This window comes from Plectropomus leopardus, chromosome 18 (genome assembly GCF_026936395.1).
Source record: "Plectropomus leopardus strain MGB_pleo_1.0 chromosome 18, ASM2693639v1, whole genome shotgun sequence".
Classification (NCBI taxonomy): domain Eukaryota; kingdom Metazoa; phylum Chordata; class Actinopteri; order Perciformes; family Serranidae; genus Plectropomus; species Plectropomus leopardus.
This window is the reverse complement of record NC_142193.1, coordinates 3144208-3163289: the sequence shown is the minus strand read 5'-3', so window position 1 is coordinate 3163289 and position 19082 is coordinate 3144208. Positions and strand designations below refer to the sequence as shown.

General features: G+C 38.5%; 1 protein-coding gene across 1 annotated transcript in view; it reads right to left on the bottom strand.

Moving 5' to 3' along the window:
• The window catches only part of LOC121956082 (uncharacterized), a 105172-nt gene that overhangs the window by 18687 nt on the left and 67403 nt on the right, over positions 1-19082 (bottom strand). Inside the window, exons 3-4 of the mRNA XM_042504171.2 lie at positions 10446-10859; positions 7020-7148 (exon numbers count right to left, since the gene is read on the bottom strand). Of these exons, the coding sequence (XP_042360105.1) occupies positions 7020-7148; positions 10446-10859 (543 nt within the window). The remainder of the gene's footprint in view (positions 1-7019; positions 7149-10445; positions 10860-19082) is intronic.

Here is a 19082-nt window from a genome sequence, read left to right as displayed (position 1 = left end):
GCTCAAATGGATTTTATCGATAACTTTGATTTATTCTGGAACCGGGAGACAACTGTACAGACCTGATGGTCTCCATCCTAACTGGCATGGAGCCAAACTGCTCTCTGCAAACACTGACTATGCACTGGTTCAACCACAGTGTCCCTACACCAAATTAAACAGAAGTTGTGACTCATTAAATGTAAATCAAGGATCAGGATGACTTATAGCTACTCATGATAGATTATTGTTCACCAACACAGACACTTCTTCCACAGCCACCATGTCAGCCTCACAAAACTCCTTTTGGCCCAGTAGTGCCCCCTTGCAACACCAGCTGCCCCCTACCCCAGATATCACCTCAGACACACCTCAGCCTACTGTTCTTAGCTCTAGTGCCCCCTGCTGTCTTCTTTCTGTTCAATCATCCACTAAACCCATCCAAACTGTCATTAGAAAGAGATCTATGCAGAAAACCCACAAAAGTGGTGCAAATTGTCTGATTCCAGTGCCGTTACAGTCAGCTATGGAGTGCACTGATAGACCATCATCGATTCGGATCGCCCTGCTCAATGCCCGTTCTATAAGGAACAAATCCTTCGTTTTGAACAATCTTTTTATGGAGAAATTTTAGACTTCATGTTCCTGACTGAGACATGGCAGCAAGACATGAGTTTATTCATCTGAAAGAAATCAGCCCACCTGGTTGCTCTGTCATTGGAACCCCACGTCTTTCTGGGCGTGGCGGAGGACTTGCTACCGTGTTTCAGGACAGATTTACTTGCAGACTGGTAAACTCTGACTCATTCTCTTCATTTGAGTTACAGATGATTAAGGTTGGTTACCCAAAGTTTTTCTACTGCATTTGATTTATCGACCTCCTGGTGCTGCTGGAGCCTTTCTAGCAGTTTTTAATGAGTTTTTATCAGCCACTATTAAACTGGAGAATGTTTTAATATTAGGAGATTTTAACCTCCATATTGATAATGTTTCCTGTAATATGGCTGCAGAACTACTCACTATTACAGAGTCTTTTAATTTTAAACAACATGTCTCTGGCCCCACACACATAAGGGGTCATATGCTGGATCTTGTTTTCTCCTTGGGTTTAAACATAGATGGCGTATGTCTAGAGGATGTACATGTGAGTGACCATAGCTGTATTTATTTTAATCTATCATTTTACCTGGATCCTTTGCCACCCAAACCACTGATTCAAAGGAGAATCATAAACCAGGCTGCTGCTGAAAGGTTCTCAAACTTGTTTGATGCAAACATGGCTCATAGTGATGTCGATGTTTTGGTTTCATCTTTTAACAACCAATGTGCATCTATTTTAGACAGAGTGGCACCTTTGAAACAAAACAGAGCCCAGCATTCAACTTACTGTCCTTGGATAAGTGAAAGTATCCGCGTCACTTTAGGAGATACTGTCGGAAAATAGAGCAGTTATGGAAAACCACTAAACTAGAGGGTTCGTAGACTTCATCTTAAAGAATCGATTTTTTTCCTTAAATGACATGATAAAACAGGCAAGAACACAATATTTTACAAATCTTATTGCCTCAAAAAGAAATCCTAAAGTCTTGTTTGATACAATCAGTAATATCATCTCTCCTGATATTCCCCATGCACCAGTATACTCAAAGACTGAGTGCAATGAGTTTTTACACTTTTTTGTAAATAAGGTTGCTACCATCAGATCAGGTATTTCCCCTTTAAATCCTCAACATTATATCTGCAATTTGGTTACATCTGAAACTTGGTCTTCTTTTGCTCCTGTGACCCTACAGGACATCACCACTATACTTGGTCATATGAAACAGACTTCAAGCCCTCTTGACATCCCCTCCCTACTCCCTTCTTTAAAAATGTCTTTCACTCTATTGGGCCCTGTATTGTTGAAATCATTAATGTGTCTCTTCTTTCTGGCTCAGTTCCCAGCTTCTTTAAAAAAGCTGTTGTTGAACCTCTGTTAAAAAAACCTCACTTGGATCATCTCTGCCAACCAGCTACAGACCAATAACCAAATTACCTTTCATGTCAAAGATCTTGGAAAAAACAGTAGCAGAGCAACTTTTATATTTTTGGAAAAAATAATGTGATGGATACTTTCCAGTCTGGGTTTTACATAAATTTCATTCTACAGAAACTGCTTTACTGAAGGTCTCTAGTGACATCTTGATGGCAGCAGACACTGGAAGTACACAGTTCTGGTTCTACTCGATCTCTCCGCTGCTTTTGATACTATTGATCATGGTATCATGTTAAACAGGCTAAAAGATTTGTTTGGCATTACTGGTGTTGTTTTAGAATGGTTTACATCCTATTTATCTAAGAGATCTTTCAGTGTTTGCCTAAATGGAATAATGTCAGATACAGCGGACCTACCCTGTGGGGTCCCCCAGGGATCCGTTCTGGGTCCGATTCTGTTTTTATTATACATTTTTCCCCTTGGGCAAATTATAAGACATTTTAATGCTATATCTTATCATCTCTATGCGGACGACATCCAGCTATACTGCTCTTTCAAAGCTTCTGAATTTCATAAATTATCTAGTTTAATACACTGCCTGACAGACATCAAGACATGGTTACAAAATAATTCTCTACAATTAAACAATGAAAAAACAGAGACTTTGATTATAGCTCAGACAGGGAAATCCCAGAAATCAAAAAACACATAAGCTTTTAGGGTTTTCAGATAAAATATCAGTTAGAAATTTGGGTGTCCTCTTTGATAGATCAATGTCTTTTGAGCAACATTCTAAACAGCTGGTCAGAAACTGTTTTTACCACCTCAGGAACATCTCAAAACTCAGATTACTGGTGTCAAAAGCAGAACTTGAGATGATTATGCATGCTTTTATTTCTTCACGTCTGGACTACTGTAACAGTCTTTTTATCTGTTTAAATAAGTCAGCTTTAAATCGTCTCCAGACAGTGCAAAATGCCGCAGCCAGACTTTTAACTAGCACAAATAGAAGGTCACACATCACTCCAGTTTTAGCTTCTCTTCATTGGTTACCAGTACATTTTAGAATTCATTTTAAAATTTTAGTTTTAACTTTTAGGGCCCTACATGGTGAAGCACCACAATATATCTCTGACCTGCTGCAACCACATTCTTCATCTCGTGCTCTGAGGTCAGCAGGCCAGAATTTGCTGTTCGTCCCACGCACTCATTTTAAAACTCGTGGTGATCGGGTTTTTCAGGCAGTAGCACCGAGACTATGGAACTCTCTGCCACTGGCTCTACGTTGCACCAACTCCATTGACTCCTTTAAAATGCAGCTAAAGACACTTTTATACAGACAAGCTTTTAATTAACCTCTTTTATTAACTTGGTGTTTATATTGTATTTTCTTTTGCCTTATTTCGAAGAACTGTGTTGTATTTTATCCTTTGTAAATCACTGTTTATTCTGTTTGTGAAGCACTGTGTTTTTACTGTAAAGCACTTTGTGATTTCTATCTATGAAAGGTGCTATATAAATAAAATACTTACTTACTTACTTATCATTATCTAGGTGTGTTAAGCCTCATTCCCATTGCACAAAAAAACCACTAACACCCACTAACATCTGGCTTTATAATGCTATGGGAATGCATATGATCAGCATTCACACCCAGGTCAAATGACTCTGCAGTAGACACACGTCTTTATCGCCTCCAGTTTCGGCAGCTCCTTAACCAACGAGATGCAATGACATGCAGTCCCTAATTACAGTCTGTCTCCTCTTAAGCAGCTAAAATAAATTAGATAAAATGAGATAAATAAAGAGAAGAAACCACTGAAAATTTTTCAGAGACCTGCTGCTGTCTGCTGTTTACGTCACAGACAGAGGGAGGAGTTCTGTCTGTGACGTCGCACGGACACACAAACAAAGCAAAAACAAAACAAAACAACACACACACACACACACACACACACACACACACACAAAATACTTACAAAAAAGACTTGTGTGGTGTGTTCATGGGTAGTGGGAAATCAGTATTTTGTGGGTTTACCCATATTTGAAAAACCAGCGTGCACTTGTTAATTTTGATGGGAAAGGGGTATTAGTCCGATACATGTTTACATGTATTTTGAAAGGCCAATTTCAGCCGGACCTTCACAATAATTAGACTTTTTCTAACATCATGCACACATACTGGGTAAAATGTGTTACATTCTGTGATCTAATTATGAATAAACTTGGTTTCCAAATGAAACATGCGACCGAGATAATAAAGTGCAACATACCTTTTGGGAAAAAAAAACCCCCAAACAAGTCATGGTGAAAGCATGGATACCTTTTGGTGCTGTACATTTCATATGCACTCTACACTTTACCTTCGTCGGACACACAATAATTCAGCTTTAACTAACATCATGTAACATAATGAATAATAAAACATTGCTGTACACAAGAGCTGCTCACTAAATCTTTGGATACTCACCCTTTGGATGACATGCTGTGATTTTGCTTCTGAATCATGGCCATATTTAGGCTTTTTGCTGCAATGCTGTGCTCGTTATACCTGGCCAAACTTCCCCTGAGCATTTTCTTTTTCATGTTTTCAGTTTCACAGTGTGCAGAGTTTAAATGTGACAAGCATTTACACACGAGCTGATCCGTGTGAGAGTGCAGGGGAAGATGTTTATGGAGGATGTCATGGTCGGCAGCCGCTTCACATTCTTTGAGTCACAGACGAAAGAGAGCATTCCTCCAACAGAGAGAGACAGACTGCCTGTGTGTGTCTGTGTTTGTGTGACAGATAAATGTTTCATGTCTTTCACCTGATGTTTTCTTTGGCAGCACACACACACACACACACACACTCACACACACACACACACACACACACACACACACACACACACACTACTTGTCTCTACTGGTGAGGATTACACCCCAAGTACTTGCTGAAATGTCCCCCAGTGCTGCTGACAGCTTGCAGTTGTGATTTTCACCACTTTTATAAATGAGTTTCTCTGGGAAGTTGAAAAAAATAAAGAATCGAGAAAATAGATATACAGCCACATGGTTGGATGCCTCCACATATCAGTCAAGTTGCACTTACAGTTTACATCCATGTCTGTGGAAAGATGGATGCTTCGAGATCTATACAATTAGCACATATTCGAGGTGGTTCTTGAGGGTTGAGTTGTGGCCAAAAGCATGTTTTATGAGGTCACCACGGTCAGAAATGAACTTTTTTGTCCACAGATTCCAAAATCTACCAGCCACTCAACAGATTACCATTGTTTTTGCAGCTGGTAAATGAAGCAAATCTGGCAGCAACTTGTATATTTCACCAGCACTTGGCTGGTGGCTGGTGCTAATTTCTAAACCTGGAGGTCACCGTGACCTTGACCTTTGACTTTCTACCACCACATTCTAACCAGTTCATTCTTGAGTCCATGTGCATGTTTGAGCCAAATTTGAGAAAATTCCCTAAAGGCCATCTTTAGATATTGCATTCAGGAAAATAAGACTGATGCAAGGTCACAGTGACCTTGACCTTTGACCACCAAATTCTAATCAGGTTATCATTGAGTCTAAGTGAATGTTTGTGTCAAATTTGACCTGTGACCATCAAAATCTAATCAATTCATGTCTAGTACCAGTGAACGTTTGTGCTAAATTTGAAGAAATTCCCTTGAGGTGCTCTTGAGAGAATTAGACTGATGGGGTCAAAGTGAATGTTGACCTATGACCACCAAAATCTAATTAGCTCTTCATTGACTTCAGGTGAATGTCTGTGCAAAATTTGAAAAATTGCCTCAAGGCTTTCTTTCGATATCAAGTTTACAAGAGTGTGCAGATGCATAAAAAATAATTAAAATTTTTAAAAAAGTGAAACTAAGTTGTTACATCCAGTTTGTCTTGATTGAATGTCGCAAATTAATCTTCTGAAGAGGAAAACTGACAATGATTTTCTCATAAAAATGCAAGTTGTATTAGTGTAACTTCAGTCAGGGGAAGCCTGAAAGGATGCCACTATTGTAAAAAAAATTATCCAGAGAGCACTGGGCAGACAGCACAGGGGCGTGTTTAGGGCCCGCCCCTCTGGGAAAAAGTCACAGGTCTTTATCTTCTGCTGTAAAATGAATATAAATTACATGAGCTCATACAACTACTGACTCTTGTGTGGCAAATGTACCTATTTCGCCAAAATATATTTATAATTATAGTTATTATGTTATATGATTATTAATATTCAATATTCATACAACAGAATAATTATTACTTTTTAACCACCTATTTTTTCAGGTTAATTCCTTGTGTGTTTTTTGTATGTGTGTGTGTTTTTACGTTTTCTTTCCTTTTCTGCCAGTTTTTGGGTATTTTTCTTTTACTTTTTACTAATTTCTTGCAAATTTTTGGATCATTTCTTTTTAAGTTGCTCATTACCGTCTTCTCTTGATTAAAAAAAAGTCATGCCAATTTGCTCAGGTTTTAAAAGGTCAATGATGAAAAGACAAATAGGTTTTCACAACAGGACAAAGAGGGTGTTAAATGTGTTTCACAATAACTACAAAAAATATATCGTCTGAGAAAAAAGAAATCTTCCCTGTTGAAGCAATACAACGCAAGACATTTTGAGTGGACTGACCCTTTAAGGGAACACAACGTTTTCTGTGTTTAGTCATCCAGATGGGATATGCTAAGTGTGAAACTGATATATTTTGGATTTATCTGACAACAGGTAGCCCATGCAACACTTTTAAAATCTAGAAAACGTTTGTCCCGAGCTGAGATTCCTGGTCACAACACAAGAAGTGAAAGGAAAAGTGATGTGAAAGAGGGATGTGAGTGCTGTCTGCTATTAAATCATCAGTCACAGCCTTTCCACTCTGCTCTGCCCAAAGCAATCAGTTAGAGGCAGAAAGAGGAAGAGAGAGAGTGCAGACAGCCATACTGACAGACGGGGAGGTCATGTCATGCCTTCAGGAGCCTCAGGAATCACAACACATTCTCTGTGTGTGTACCTGTACAAGGTGTATGTGTGTGTGTGTGTGTGTGTGTGTGTGTGTGTGTGTTTACTCACTGTGGCTGATTGAATGCAGCTTCACTGTTTTGAAGATCTTCTCTTCGTAGTTGGGCATGCAGGATTTCCGGCTGACTTTGGACTTGAAGAGAGTGTTGACCAGTGTGGACTTCCCCAAACCACTCTGACCTGCACACACAGAAAAATGCATTTAATGTCTTGTTGCACATGAGAGTAAGAGTCGACAGATTATCAACCTTGGCCTGACCAATTACTGGGGTCTATATTGGACATTTTACTGATTATCTATATCAGTGTTTTGTTGTAATGCTCGCAGATTAAATGAATTAATTAAAAAGGGCAAAGAAAGTAACAGCATGGAAGGAACTCTTACTTTGTAAATGCTCAGATTTTTATTTAATTTTTCAATTTGTTGGTGGTAACTTGCTGTATATGATCTTGACTATTTAAGTGTTGATTAAACCTCTGCTGAAGGTATTTAAACAAAGTTTTGTGTGTTGGGCAAACATGTTTACAGCCCAGCTCCAGATTCACTGAGGTGGATCTGTGTACACGGGGATCTTTTCATAATGTTATCATATGAACACAGATCTTTTTTAAACACACAAAGGAAAGACTTACATTTTCAGTAAGGCCCTTCTCGTCTAAATGTGGCCTAAAAAGGCACTTATTAAGTGTGTGTAGCATGCTGTCTCCAGTCATACTCACATCTTCAGTTCACATCTCACTCACATCCTCTCAGTTCCACATATTATTCAAACAGTTAAGAAATTCACAGTAAGAGCCCTCCGCTTATGGTAAGTTGTAGAAAGTGTGTAAAAACAAAGTGAACAATTTGCATGCTTGAATTAGAAATAATTATCAAGAGGACACTTCCTGTTTTCAATCAAACGGCAGGGGAAGTTTTTATCATCTGTGTGTGTGTGTGTGTGTGTGTGTGTGTGGCAGGAAAGAGCAGACAGCTCCAACTCTCAAAACCACTTCCTCCTCACAAAATCATACTTCCTCTTCCAATACAAAAAACAAACTACATTTTCTTAAAGAGGAAGAGACCCAGTGACCCATCACACACACACATACACACACACACGCAGTGAGAGTAACAAACTTAAAGTTTGCATACATAAGATTTAATAGCATATGCAGGACAATGATGTGGAGTTTCTTATACCTGAAAAAGGAAAAACATAAGGAACCCTGTGACATTTGGGTGACCTGGTGGCCATCACGTCAGTCATGCCATTGGTCAACCTGTGAGCTCACCACAGAGGAGAGCTTTGCTTTGAGTGGCTCAGAAGCAGATGACCTCTCTGTGGAGCTCTGTGATTGGCCAAAGCACAGCAGGGTGGCTGCTTTGAATCAGCAAAGATTTAAGCAGTTGGCAAACGCACATGCACACAAATTAGCTCTGCAATTTTACAGCCCAAGCCCGACCTGGCCCTGGACCGACACCAACAAGCTCTCTCTGACGTGTGCGCTCTCTGATACACACACACACTAAAACACAGTTAACAATGTGCTATGCTTTGTTTGTGTAAAACATAAAGCTGGAAAGATGTGACCATGGGTGGCATGAGGTGAACTTTTGACAACATGTTTATGTGTGCGACCCAATGAGGAGATTTATAAAGCAGCTGTTAGCATCACAGCTAAGTCACAGAAGAACAGCGTCCGTAAATGTCCGCAAACTGGGAAAAGAAAGAGCTTCAGGAGCTCTTTACCCTCCGAGCAGAGGACCAGATCAGCTTTCATATAACAGAGACGGTAAATGATTCTGTTTGATGAGTTATGCCTTTATTGTATAAAGGCACTGCCAACGCATGTGTCTTATGCCACGCCCATCATGCCTCCTTTGATGGTGGGATGCCATGATGCAGTGTGTACTCACACACAGGAGCGGAATGATGCCGCCATTGTTTGGTTCTGTGTAAAAGTACAGGGGCGGTATACGGGGGGACTTCGTTGCTCCTCTGTGGCTCTATAGCGCCATCTCTGTATAAAAGCGGCTAATGTCATATTGGATAATATGTGAATCAGAACAGATTCCAAAGTGATCCAATAGTAATTTCCTCTCTCTGTAGTTGTCATACATAATTACACTGCATAGAGCTTTGATCAGGTCTCAAAACTCAGGCCCAGCCCTACATGAACCTGCACAGTTTCTGTCCAATGCCGACCTGAGCCCGGTCCACAGTGGCAGAGCTTGATTAAAAACCCAATTTGTACTGTAAAAATAGACCTATAATATCTTACATTTGATAGATTATAAAATAAATATTTTCTAATATTGAAACATGTATTACAATCTGGGGGCTAGTGTGTTTCCTTACACCACTTCGACTTCTTCACATCTTTCTGTTTGTCTGTTATCTCATACATCACATGTTCGGGAAAGCAGGCAGCGCCCCTCCATGCTTCTAATACGGAGCGGCGATGACACATGCTGTGATGGTGATGCATATCTTAATCACCACTTTCCGCTGCATGTTATTTACACCTTGGTACACCTTTACACATGAGGCAATTCTTGGTTTGCTCCCACACTACCTACGTGTTCTTATCATGCAGGAAAGTACCGGCCAGTATTTATCATTTTCTCAGAACCTCTTTATGCTCTTTGTAACAAATGCTTAGACAGAAACTGGGAAAAGGGTTTTGGGGTATTCTGCACATTCAGCCTGGAATTTGTTGCAAAATAACTCAAGGAGCTGGTGTCGTTAAATGTTTTTAAATCTAAAATAAAAACGAAGCAGATTCTGTAGGATGTGTTATAGTTCTCTTTTAATACTAATTTTGTCTTTTGTCTCCCTTTGTGTCTCTGTCTGCAGCTTTGTGTTTTCACGGCTGTCTGTCTTGGCCAGGTCTCCCTCGGAAAAGAGATTCTTAATCTTAGTGTGACCAACCTGGTTAAATAATGACTGCAATTTAGTAATGACTGCAAACTTATTTTAAACTTGATTTTAAATCATTTTAAATAATCTTTTTATCACTGCACCTCTTGTCTGCACGTCTGCTATTTTAATGGTGATTTTCATTTTCGATTTTTTTTTTTTAATAATTTGTTGTTAATTTTACCTGTTTTATCTTATCTCTTCACTCTTTTATTGTAAATCTGTATCCTTTATTATGTTTTTATATTTTATTGCTCTGTAAAGCACTTTGAATTGCCCTGTTGCATGAAATGTGCTATACAAATAAAGCTGCCTTGCCTTGCCTAAGTAAATAAATAAATACATTTACATCTCTTCCACTGCTGGAAGAGGCAGAAACAAAAACTGTCAACCAAGACGCCTTGCAATCCTCTTTTCTCTCTCTCTCTCTCCCTCCTCTTTCGCTCCTTTTCCCTCTTGATTCAGTCCGTTTAAACTCCTGCCAAAATGCCATGTAAGCACAAGATAGTTCACAACACTTTCATAAAGTTATTTGGAGAGAACCCTAATGGAACAGGCACTGTGTGAGACTCACCAACCACCATGATGTTGAACTCCAGGCCGGCCTTCATGGTCTTGCGCCTCATCTGGTCCAGTACTGCCTCGATGCCCACATAGCCGAACAAGTCCGAGCCTCGGATGTAGCTCATCTGCAGGCCAGGCACAGACTGGCACAGCTCCATCTTCACATCCGCCTCCAGCTCCATCTCCACCTCTTTCTTCATCTCTCCTTCCTCCATTCCTTTCTCCTTCACTTTCTCCTCCACCTCTGCATGAACATCGACACCATTCTCCTCTTTCTCTGTCGTGGAGTTGTGAGTATTCTTGCTGGCTGGTTGTCCTTGGCACTTGCCCTCATCTTCATGCTCTTGTCCCATGATGCCCCTCTCCTTCTCCTCTCTCTCCTCCATTGGGCCGAGTGGGTCTGTCTCCAGCTCTCCAGCAGTTTCTGTGGGTACACAAAGAGAGAGGAAGATTAGTTTAGACACCGTTTACACTGATGTGTATTTCTGGAGGTTCATGTCTGAAGTTTGGATTTGGATACAATATTTCAAATTTTGAAAATCTGATTATGCACTGCAATGTTTGCTTAAAATCATTCATAATACTGCTGCGCCACAAAAAACGCATTTTTACACTCAGCTCAGAAAAAACAACATGAGCCAGGATCAGGTCAGGATTAAGGATTGTGCAGCATTGTATTTATTAATGTTTTATTGTGCACTGTCCCTGACTAAATACATTTACATTACAATACATTACATTACATTGCACCAGATGATAGTCAGCAACAATCATCAGTATCTTAACAAAAAGTGTTCTGTGGTGGACAAGCTATGTAATGAAGAAACTGCTTCAAAATTACCATTAAAAAATATTAAATACAAACGTGTGTGTGTGTGTGTGTGTGTGTGTGATAGGTCCACTTCTACGGGGATGCAAAGGCATGTCCTGCGCTCTCAGTTCACTATTTTGCACCCTCACTTAAATTTGCTCAGTAGGCGCACGGACTGTGTGGGTGTCTCCATGCACACCTTTTATTTTGGTTCATGTATGTGCAGCAGCTCACTGTGAAAAAGGCTACACAAAGGTGAAAATAGCTTCGATCTGTGGGTGTGGTGAGTATTAAATACTTTCACAGTCGGTCACGTCGCTGGTCTCTTAGCCCTGAAAGAGCTGTGCTAATTGCAATTGAACATCGAAACAACAGCTGACTGAAAGCTTCACACCACCACAAATGTGCAGAGACAGATGGAGTATGATTTCCTATTAGGTAGTTACTACAGTAACAAACCCCTATCATAAAAAGCATAATATCTAGTCTGATGGTGTCTAGACAAAGCGAACAGTAGAATAGTTGAATGTGCAGACATTAAAAAAGCAACACAGAAACATCACAGCTATAAAAGTCACATCTGTATACTATAAAACAATCACACACACACATGCTCATCCACAGGTGACAGGGAACTATACATGGTTCTCCAAGGCTATTAGTAGCATGTTCACACACACACACACACACACACACACACACACACACACGCTGTTAGACTTAGCTGGTCTTTATGTTTTGTCATACTGAAGTCTGCCCTTCTCTTATCTGTGTGTGTAGTCTGGTCTGTGCAGTAAGAGGATTGGACGGCACTGACAATCCCCATGAGAACTTGCACCTGTATGTGTGTGTGTGTGTCTGTGTGTGACTTACAGATACTCTTGAATGCAATAATAACACAGTTGCCTGAAACCAGCATGACGGAAGCTAATGTGTGTGCGTTTGTGTGTGTGTGTCTGTGTGTATGTGTGTGTTTTGCATGACTCGACAAGCTGTGCAATTTTACAGGGCCTTACTCTCACAGCACACATACACACACACACACATACACACACACACACACACACACAGAAGCCGTTGGTTAGTGTTAGTCCACATAATTTAATCAGCTATAAATATCCAACTGTACAACCATTGGAACAGAAACAGAACTAATCCCCATGAGTCAGGACAGAGAAGGGCAGAGTGACACACACACACACACACACACAAAAGTCTGTCTGTTTTTAAGCATCATGAAATGCCACATGTAGGAAGTAGGAAGTATTTTACTTTTAAAAATAATAAGAATAACAGAGTGACTTTGACCTCTAGCCACCGAATTCAAATCAGTTCATAAGTTACTTTAAGTGGACGTTTGTGCCAAATTTGAAGAAATTCACACATGGCATTCTTGGGATATCTCGTTCACAAGAATCAGATGTACACACAGAAAACCTAAAAACATTATTGTACAGTCGTACTGTAAACAGAATCTATGTTTATCTAATATATATATATATATATATATATATATATATATATATATATATATATATATATATTACTCATTTGCTCATGTGTGATGCACTTTTTCTAAAATGTATATTGGTGCTCTAAAATTATTCCATGAAAGATATGAAATTATATTCTGATGATATCCTCAGGCAAGTTTTGTGGTAAATGATACTGATATGTAACTGTACAGCTCAGGAGAAAATAATGGCATTTCTGCAAACCAGTAATGCATGACATTTGCACATTATCACCATTTCTAAAGTGATGCAGTATATAAGCTGACTTTGTCACCAGGCGGTGGAGGGGACGGTGGATAGAGTGACACCTAAGCAAGATGCCTGCTGAGCTGAAGACCACTGTTCAAGTCTAACAAACAACAAAACAAATTTTAATTTAGCAAGTTTTATTGTTGAGTTTCCAGATGCTTTTTAGGCACCAAACTTGGGTGTCTAGTGGTGAACTGTTGCTGTTTTTCCAGCCAAACTGAGTATTTTAAGCTGAAACATTATCATTTTCTTGGGGTTTGTCCTGCGCTTTTGCAACATGCATTTCAACATAACCACAACATAATAATGTACAAATGTAATAAATCTGTAGTTTGCAGTAACGTACAATGCCAACTTTTTTTTCCTGGTGATTGAGTTGAACTGTAAAGACGTGGACACAAAAGCACAAAAAATAATGTGGAGACCCAGACACATGTAAGAGACAAAGTAACCCAAAAGGTTTGCGTAGACTGGAGATGCATGTGAAATGCAAATAGTGTGTTCAACCACAGCGGGAAGAAACTGGCAGAACCCCAGGCAGCGTTTGCTCAGGGTGGCAAAAATACAAATGAAAGGCCAGAGAGAGGCAGACATAAGGAGACTCTCTGTCTTTTCTGTCTCATCCAAGGCAGTCTCTACAAAGCGTCAACTCACACTTCTAGCAGTAATGCATTTGTAAGGTTCTGTAAGAATAAACTGTCAATATAAATTATTTTTTTCTGTCTGTCAAAACTATTTATTCTCATTTTTATTATCAGGTGGTTTCTAATATTTCTCTATGGGACAGCCATGCACTGGAATGGACAGTTGAAGTAACACATAATGAAGAATTCTATTAACCCTTTGAAACCCGAGCAAATTGGTTTGGTGTCTTTCAAAAACATGGACAGAAGGCAATGAGCAACTAAGCAAGAAATTGTGAAAAAATTCGTAAAACGGGTGACAACAGATGACCTGTAAATTGGGTTATTTTATTTTCTATTCTTTTTAATAAGGGGGTATATTATTAGAAAATTGTTGAAAAACTAGAACGTCTAGAGAATTATAACTATCATCATTATACATTTGATTTTATGTTACAGACAAACACATACCACTTTTTTTTACTTATTTTCAGCAATTTGGGGGTTATTTTCTTGTTTGTTACTATATTTTTTGTTGCTAATTTTTGTGTAATATTGCTGTAAGTTCCTTCTCATTTCTTTCTTAATTTTGGGCCACGCTTGATAAATTGCTCATCACCTTCTCCCATGTTTTTGAAAGAAATCAAATCAATTTGTTAATTAGAGAGAAAAGACCTGAAAATAAGCAAACGATTAAAGTAAACGATCGAAGTAAAACAAACAACAAAATGACCCGAATGGTGCAATTTTTTTTTTTTTTTTGTAACATAATTTTAAACATATAATTATAATGATTATGAATATAGATTTCTGGACATTTCCCTGTAGTTTTTTGATAATTTTGTTACCCCTTTACCCTTTACTTTATCAGGTCATTTTGTCAGTCACCTTTGACTGATTTCTTGCAATTTGCAGGACATTTCTTGCGAAGTCGGTCATTGCCTTTTCCCCCATGTTTTTGAAAGAAATTAACCGATTTGCTCTGGTTTCAGAGGGTTAAAACGTTTTTTTACTTATGATATATGAGTGCATTTAGAGTATAAATCCATCATTATAATATTTATAAACGGATTAATAGCAGAACAACAATGTTTATTCATTGTGTTCATACGTTATATAAAGAAAAACAACAAGGCTGAATTACTGTGCAACATTCCTGCATTGAACAGGCTGTTTAAAAATCTGAATACTTCAGCAAAAATCACATCTGACAGGGGAGGGGGCTCTCCATGAGTTCTTTTTTTCCTCAGCGGCAGTTTGTCACTCACAGGGTGAATAATTGATCCATCGATCCTTTCACAGCTGATCAGATGATATGGATGGATAAGAGTGACTGTTCGTATTCCAATAGCGCTCCTAATAACCAGTCCAGCACCAAAAATGTTTATGTACCGGTGGATGATATAGTTGTGGCCATCCGCAACAAATAAATTAATGTGTGGGAAACCCTGTGATTGCAAAGGGCCCAAATGCTGAAACCTCACAACTTAACATGTTTTAACCTGTAGTTTTCAATGTTTCCTAAACACCATCCTCTAACTACATGTCTAAACAACGTCATGACAAAGATCAGACAATGACAAAGAAGCAGATCACCCACAGGACCATGCAGCAGCAGCCTCGCCCACTCAGCTCTTTGGAGGTGTTAATGCTCTCATGAATATCAAATATGAACGTGGTGTTGGTTAAATAGAGGGGAGGTCATCGGCCATCACATGTGACAACATTTGGGCTCAGAGAGTGACTGTCCTCTCAAACAATAGACAAAATGTTTGCATTAACCAAATGGTGTGAAGCCACAGTAGTACATCAGCTATGATGACAGCACACTGGGATAGGATCAGCAGGATGACTGGGAACATTACTGTATTGGGTCAGTGGTTTTACCAGAGAAATATTGAAAGTGACTGCAATATTCATGCATCATCCCTATCGAGACAATCCTATGAAGACTCTATACCTACAGAAACTATACCCATATCATACTAGATTCAACCCTTTGAAAATTTAGCAAAAAGGGGTTTTTTTTTTTTTTTCAAACTTGCCTATTCTCTGTAATTCACTTTTGTTGAACTTTTATGTATTCATTTGTGATTTTATGCAGTTTTATTGCTGCTGTTCCTTGAAAGGTGACCTAGAGAGTCTTAAAAGGCACCCATAAATAAAATGTATTATTACTATTATTTATTATAAGAAGCGATGACTGACTTAGCAAGACATTGTGAAAAATTAATTCAAAGAGTGGTAACAAATGACCTTAAAATTAGTGAATTAGAGAATTTGTTTGTTTTTTAATATGGTGGTGGTGAATTGGGGGGAGGTCTAGGGAAAATGTCCAGAAAATTCTAATTATTAACTATAATTACTTTATTTTCAGCACTTTTGGGTTACTTTTTGTTACTTGACCTAAAATGATTATTATTATTTCTGGGTGTATTATTAGAAAATTATATTTAAAAAAATTACCAAATGTATATATATATGTGTGTGTGTGTGTGTGTGTGTGTGTGTGTGTGTATGTATGTATGTATGTATGTATGTATGTATATATGTATATATATATATATATATATATATATATATACATTTTATTTATTTTTTTATTTTTTTATTTTCCAGAAAACTCCAGTTGGTATAATTATATATTTGAATTTATGTTACAGGAAAAAAACAAACTCTCATAATTCATTTTCAGCATTGTGCAGAACACTGAGGCCAGTTCAGGTGTGACTGAGGCATATACATGAAACAGTAATCTACCCCTAACAGCATTATCTACGTGTGTTGGTCCAGCTTCAAGTAATAAGATTTAGCACGATTTCAGTGGGACTAACATGTATACGTGTATTTTAAAACTCCAGCTTTAGTTGGACTGATTCAACTTTTTCTAACTTTATATAAACATATTATATATATATATGAAACTACTGATTTTAGTAGTTTAGTAATGAATGGAAAAAAAGAGAAAAGTTCAAAACCAACCTATTTTCTCACCTCATCATGAAGCACGTGTAACTGTTTGTCTTCCAAAAAGTCAGACCTGACAAGTTCTGAAAGTGTGATTGTGCCCTCAGAACAGGGATTTAAGATGTTCTTAGCCAATCCAACAAGCACTTTGTTCGAAGCAGACACAAGCCTAGTCAGACTCTCCACCACGACATGCCCGAGCCAAACCCAGCTCACTCAAGCCTCGTCAATAACAGACCATGATAGCCACAGCAACTGAATTCCCCCAGGGCTTTTTAAGTCCCACTCAGCTTGACCTGACACTCCGCCTGAACTTACTCCACATGATGAGTCATGATTAACAACGGTGTGTGGAGTTCAAAAAGGAATTGGAGCATTTAACAAAAAACAAAGTGAGTTTGGAGTGAGGAAAAACTCTAAAGTAGACAGATTTAGTGCTGAGCCAGCAGAGCTCACAACAAATAATCTTGCAGTGAACCTGCTGAAGTATAAAGCATGAATCGACATATCCACAGGTACTTAGAGGCACTATTTACACTGTAGCTACACATACAGATATTATGTACTAGTCGGGAGTTTCTGAATTTTCGTAACTCTGTACTTCTGTGACTGAGGCGTCCTAAGCAATTTCTGTATGCCTCATCTCCACTGAATGGTTTAGCTTGACTCGACTCGAGTTAGCATCTGCACTTCTTTGAGTGAGGTGTATGACATAGTTTTGCTAGCTGACAATCCTTAAAATTTTGATTGAATTAATTATTTTTTTTAAAAAAATGTGGGTGCTATTGACAGCTGCTTTACTGTTAAAAGTGGCTGACGATACTAAAAAATGTCGGGTTTGTGCATAATGTCTCATGTCACACAAGTGACAATTCTAAAGATGCAATGTGTTAAAGGGATATTTTGCAGATTTTCAACCAGTTTTATAGCATAACATAATGGGTAATAGGTGTAAATTGCGCAAATTAAAATAGTGGATATAAAATGCGCCTACTGGAAATACGTACATTTAAAAAAAGAAAAAAAAAATCCCATCCCATTTATCACAGAAAAGATTGCAAAACTGCAATGGAAACAATTTTTTGGCTTTTCTAGGTTTCGTGATGCTATGGCTATGTGCTTGTCAGTAAGAACTGTCTCCCTCATGATTGCATCACATAACTCTTCAAAAGTTGATTGGATCATCCGGAAGTTTTGAATCCAAATTTCTCTGTGAAATCATGGACTATCACCTCCTAGAAATCCCTCATACATGGCCACTCCCACGTATAAGGGGCTTGCCTTTCCATTATGGCTCCACAACACGCCTTTTGCTCAAACTACAGATTATACTTCTGCATTTCCATAAACCTCACTAACATGAACACAAGGAGTAAGGACGCTCTCTTAATAAGACCAAATCTGATTTAACGGTAAAACTGAGCAGCGCTGATTAAATATTAACCAAGGTTCCTTAAATGTATTGCCCTTTTTTTCCCACCTAAAAAACTTTAGGAAATATATTTTAGTGCACTCTTTAACTATAATTCAAGAATTTATGAACAGGAAGTGTGTGCCATGCTGTTTCCTATATTGTAAAATTAGAGGCTAAAAGAGATCAAACAGTAAAAGTAAGCAGTCTGATAAAATATAAACCAAGATTCTGTTAGTGAGTTGCATATTTCTCGCCTCAGATGATTTAAGAAACATGTTTAGCTGGCTGTTTAACTGTAATTTAAGATTGTTTGTTACCAATCTGCCACCATATTGTTTCCTGTGGAAAAAAAACTGGCTTGCATTATGTCACCCACCAAGAGGGGTGTTTAATGGTTGTGGTGCAGCGTATTCTGGTAGATGCAGAATTTCTACCTCATGAGCAACTATGTCAACCATGTCAGTTTCCTTATGTTTTCTCCGGTCATGTAGCACCAATTTCAAAAGTATTTGCTTCTTTCTACTGCAGAGACAGCCCAGGTTTACCAAAAAAAAAAACCCAAACAAACAAAAAAACATCTTTCCAGCAGTAAAGGACTTCTTTAATTCCCACTCAGCTCAATTAAAACCTAGACCGAGGTTGTGCCAACAAAAGTACTGAGTACTATCCACAACTCCATCTCTCTGGTGTTCTCCAATGTCAGGATTTTTTTTAAAATACCATTTGGTCAAAATAAGTTGTATAGAACGGCTTACTTCTATTTATCTTAAAAAACAAACAAACAATATGATACTTCCAGTTTATGTCAATTTAGTTTCACTGAGTAGTTTTGGCAATACTGTCTCTGATTTATAATGACATTGTACTCATCAAATGAATTGCTAAGAGATGTGGGGCAACAGACACATTACAGCACATTAAATCTGCTGCTGAGGCATCGAACACGAGCAGTCAGATGATCAGACAGGTCGGAAACAAACAAACCGTTTATCCAGATTATGTAAACTTCTTAATTTGGAGGTCAAACTGAGTCATCACACCTGAAATGTCATCACACCTGACTGCATGG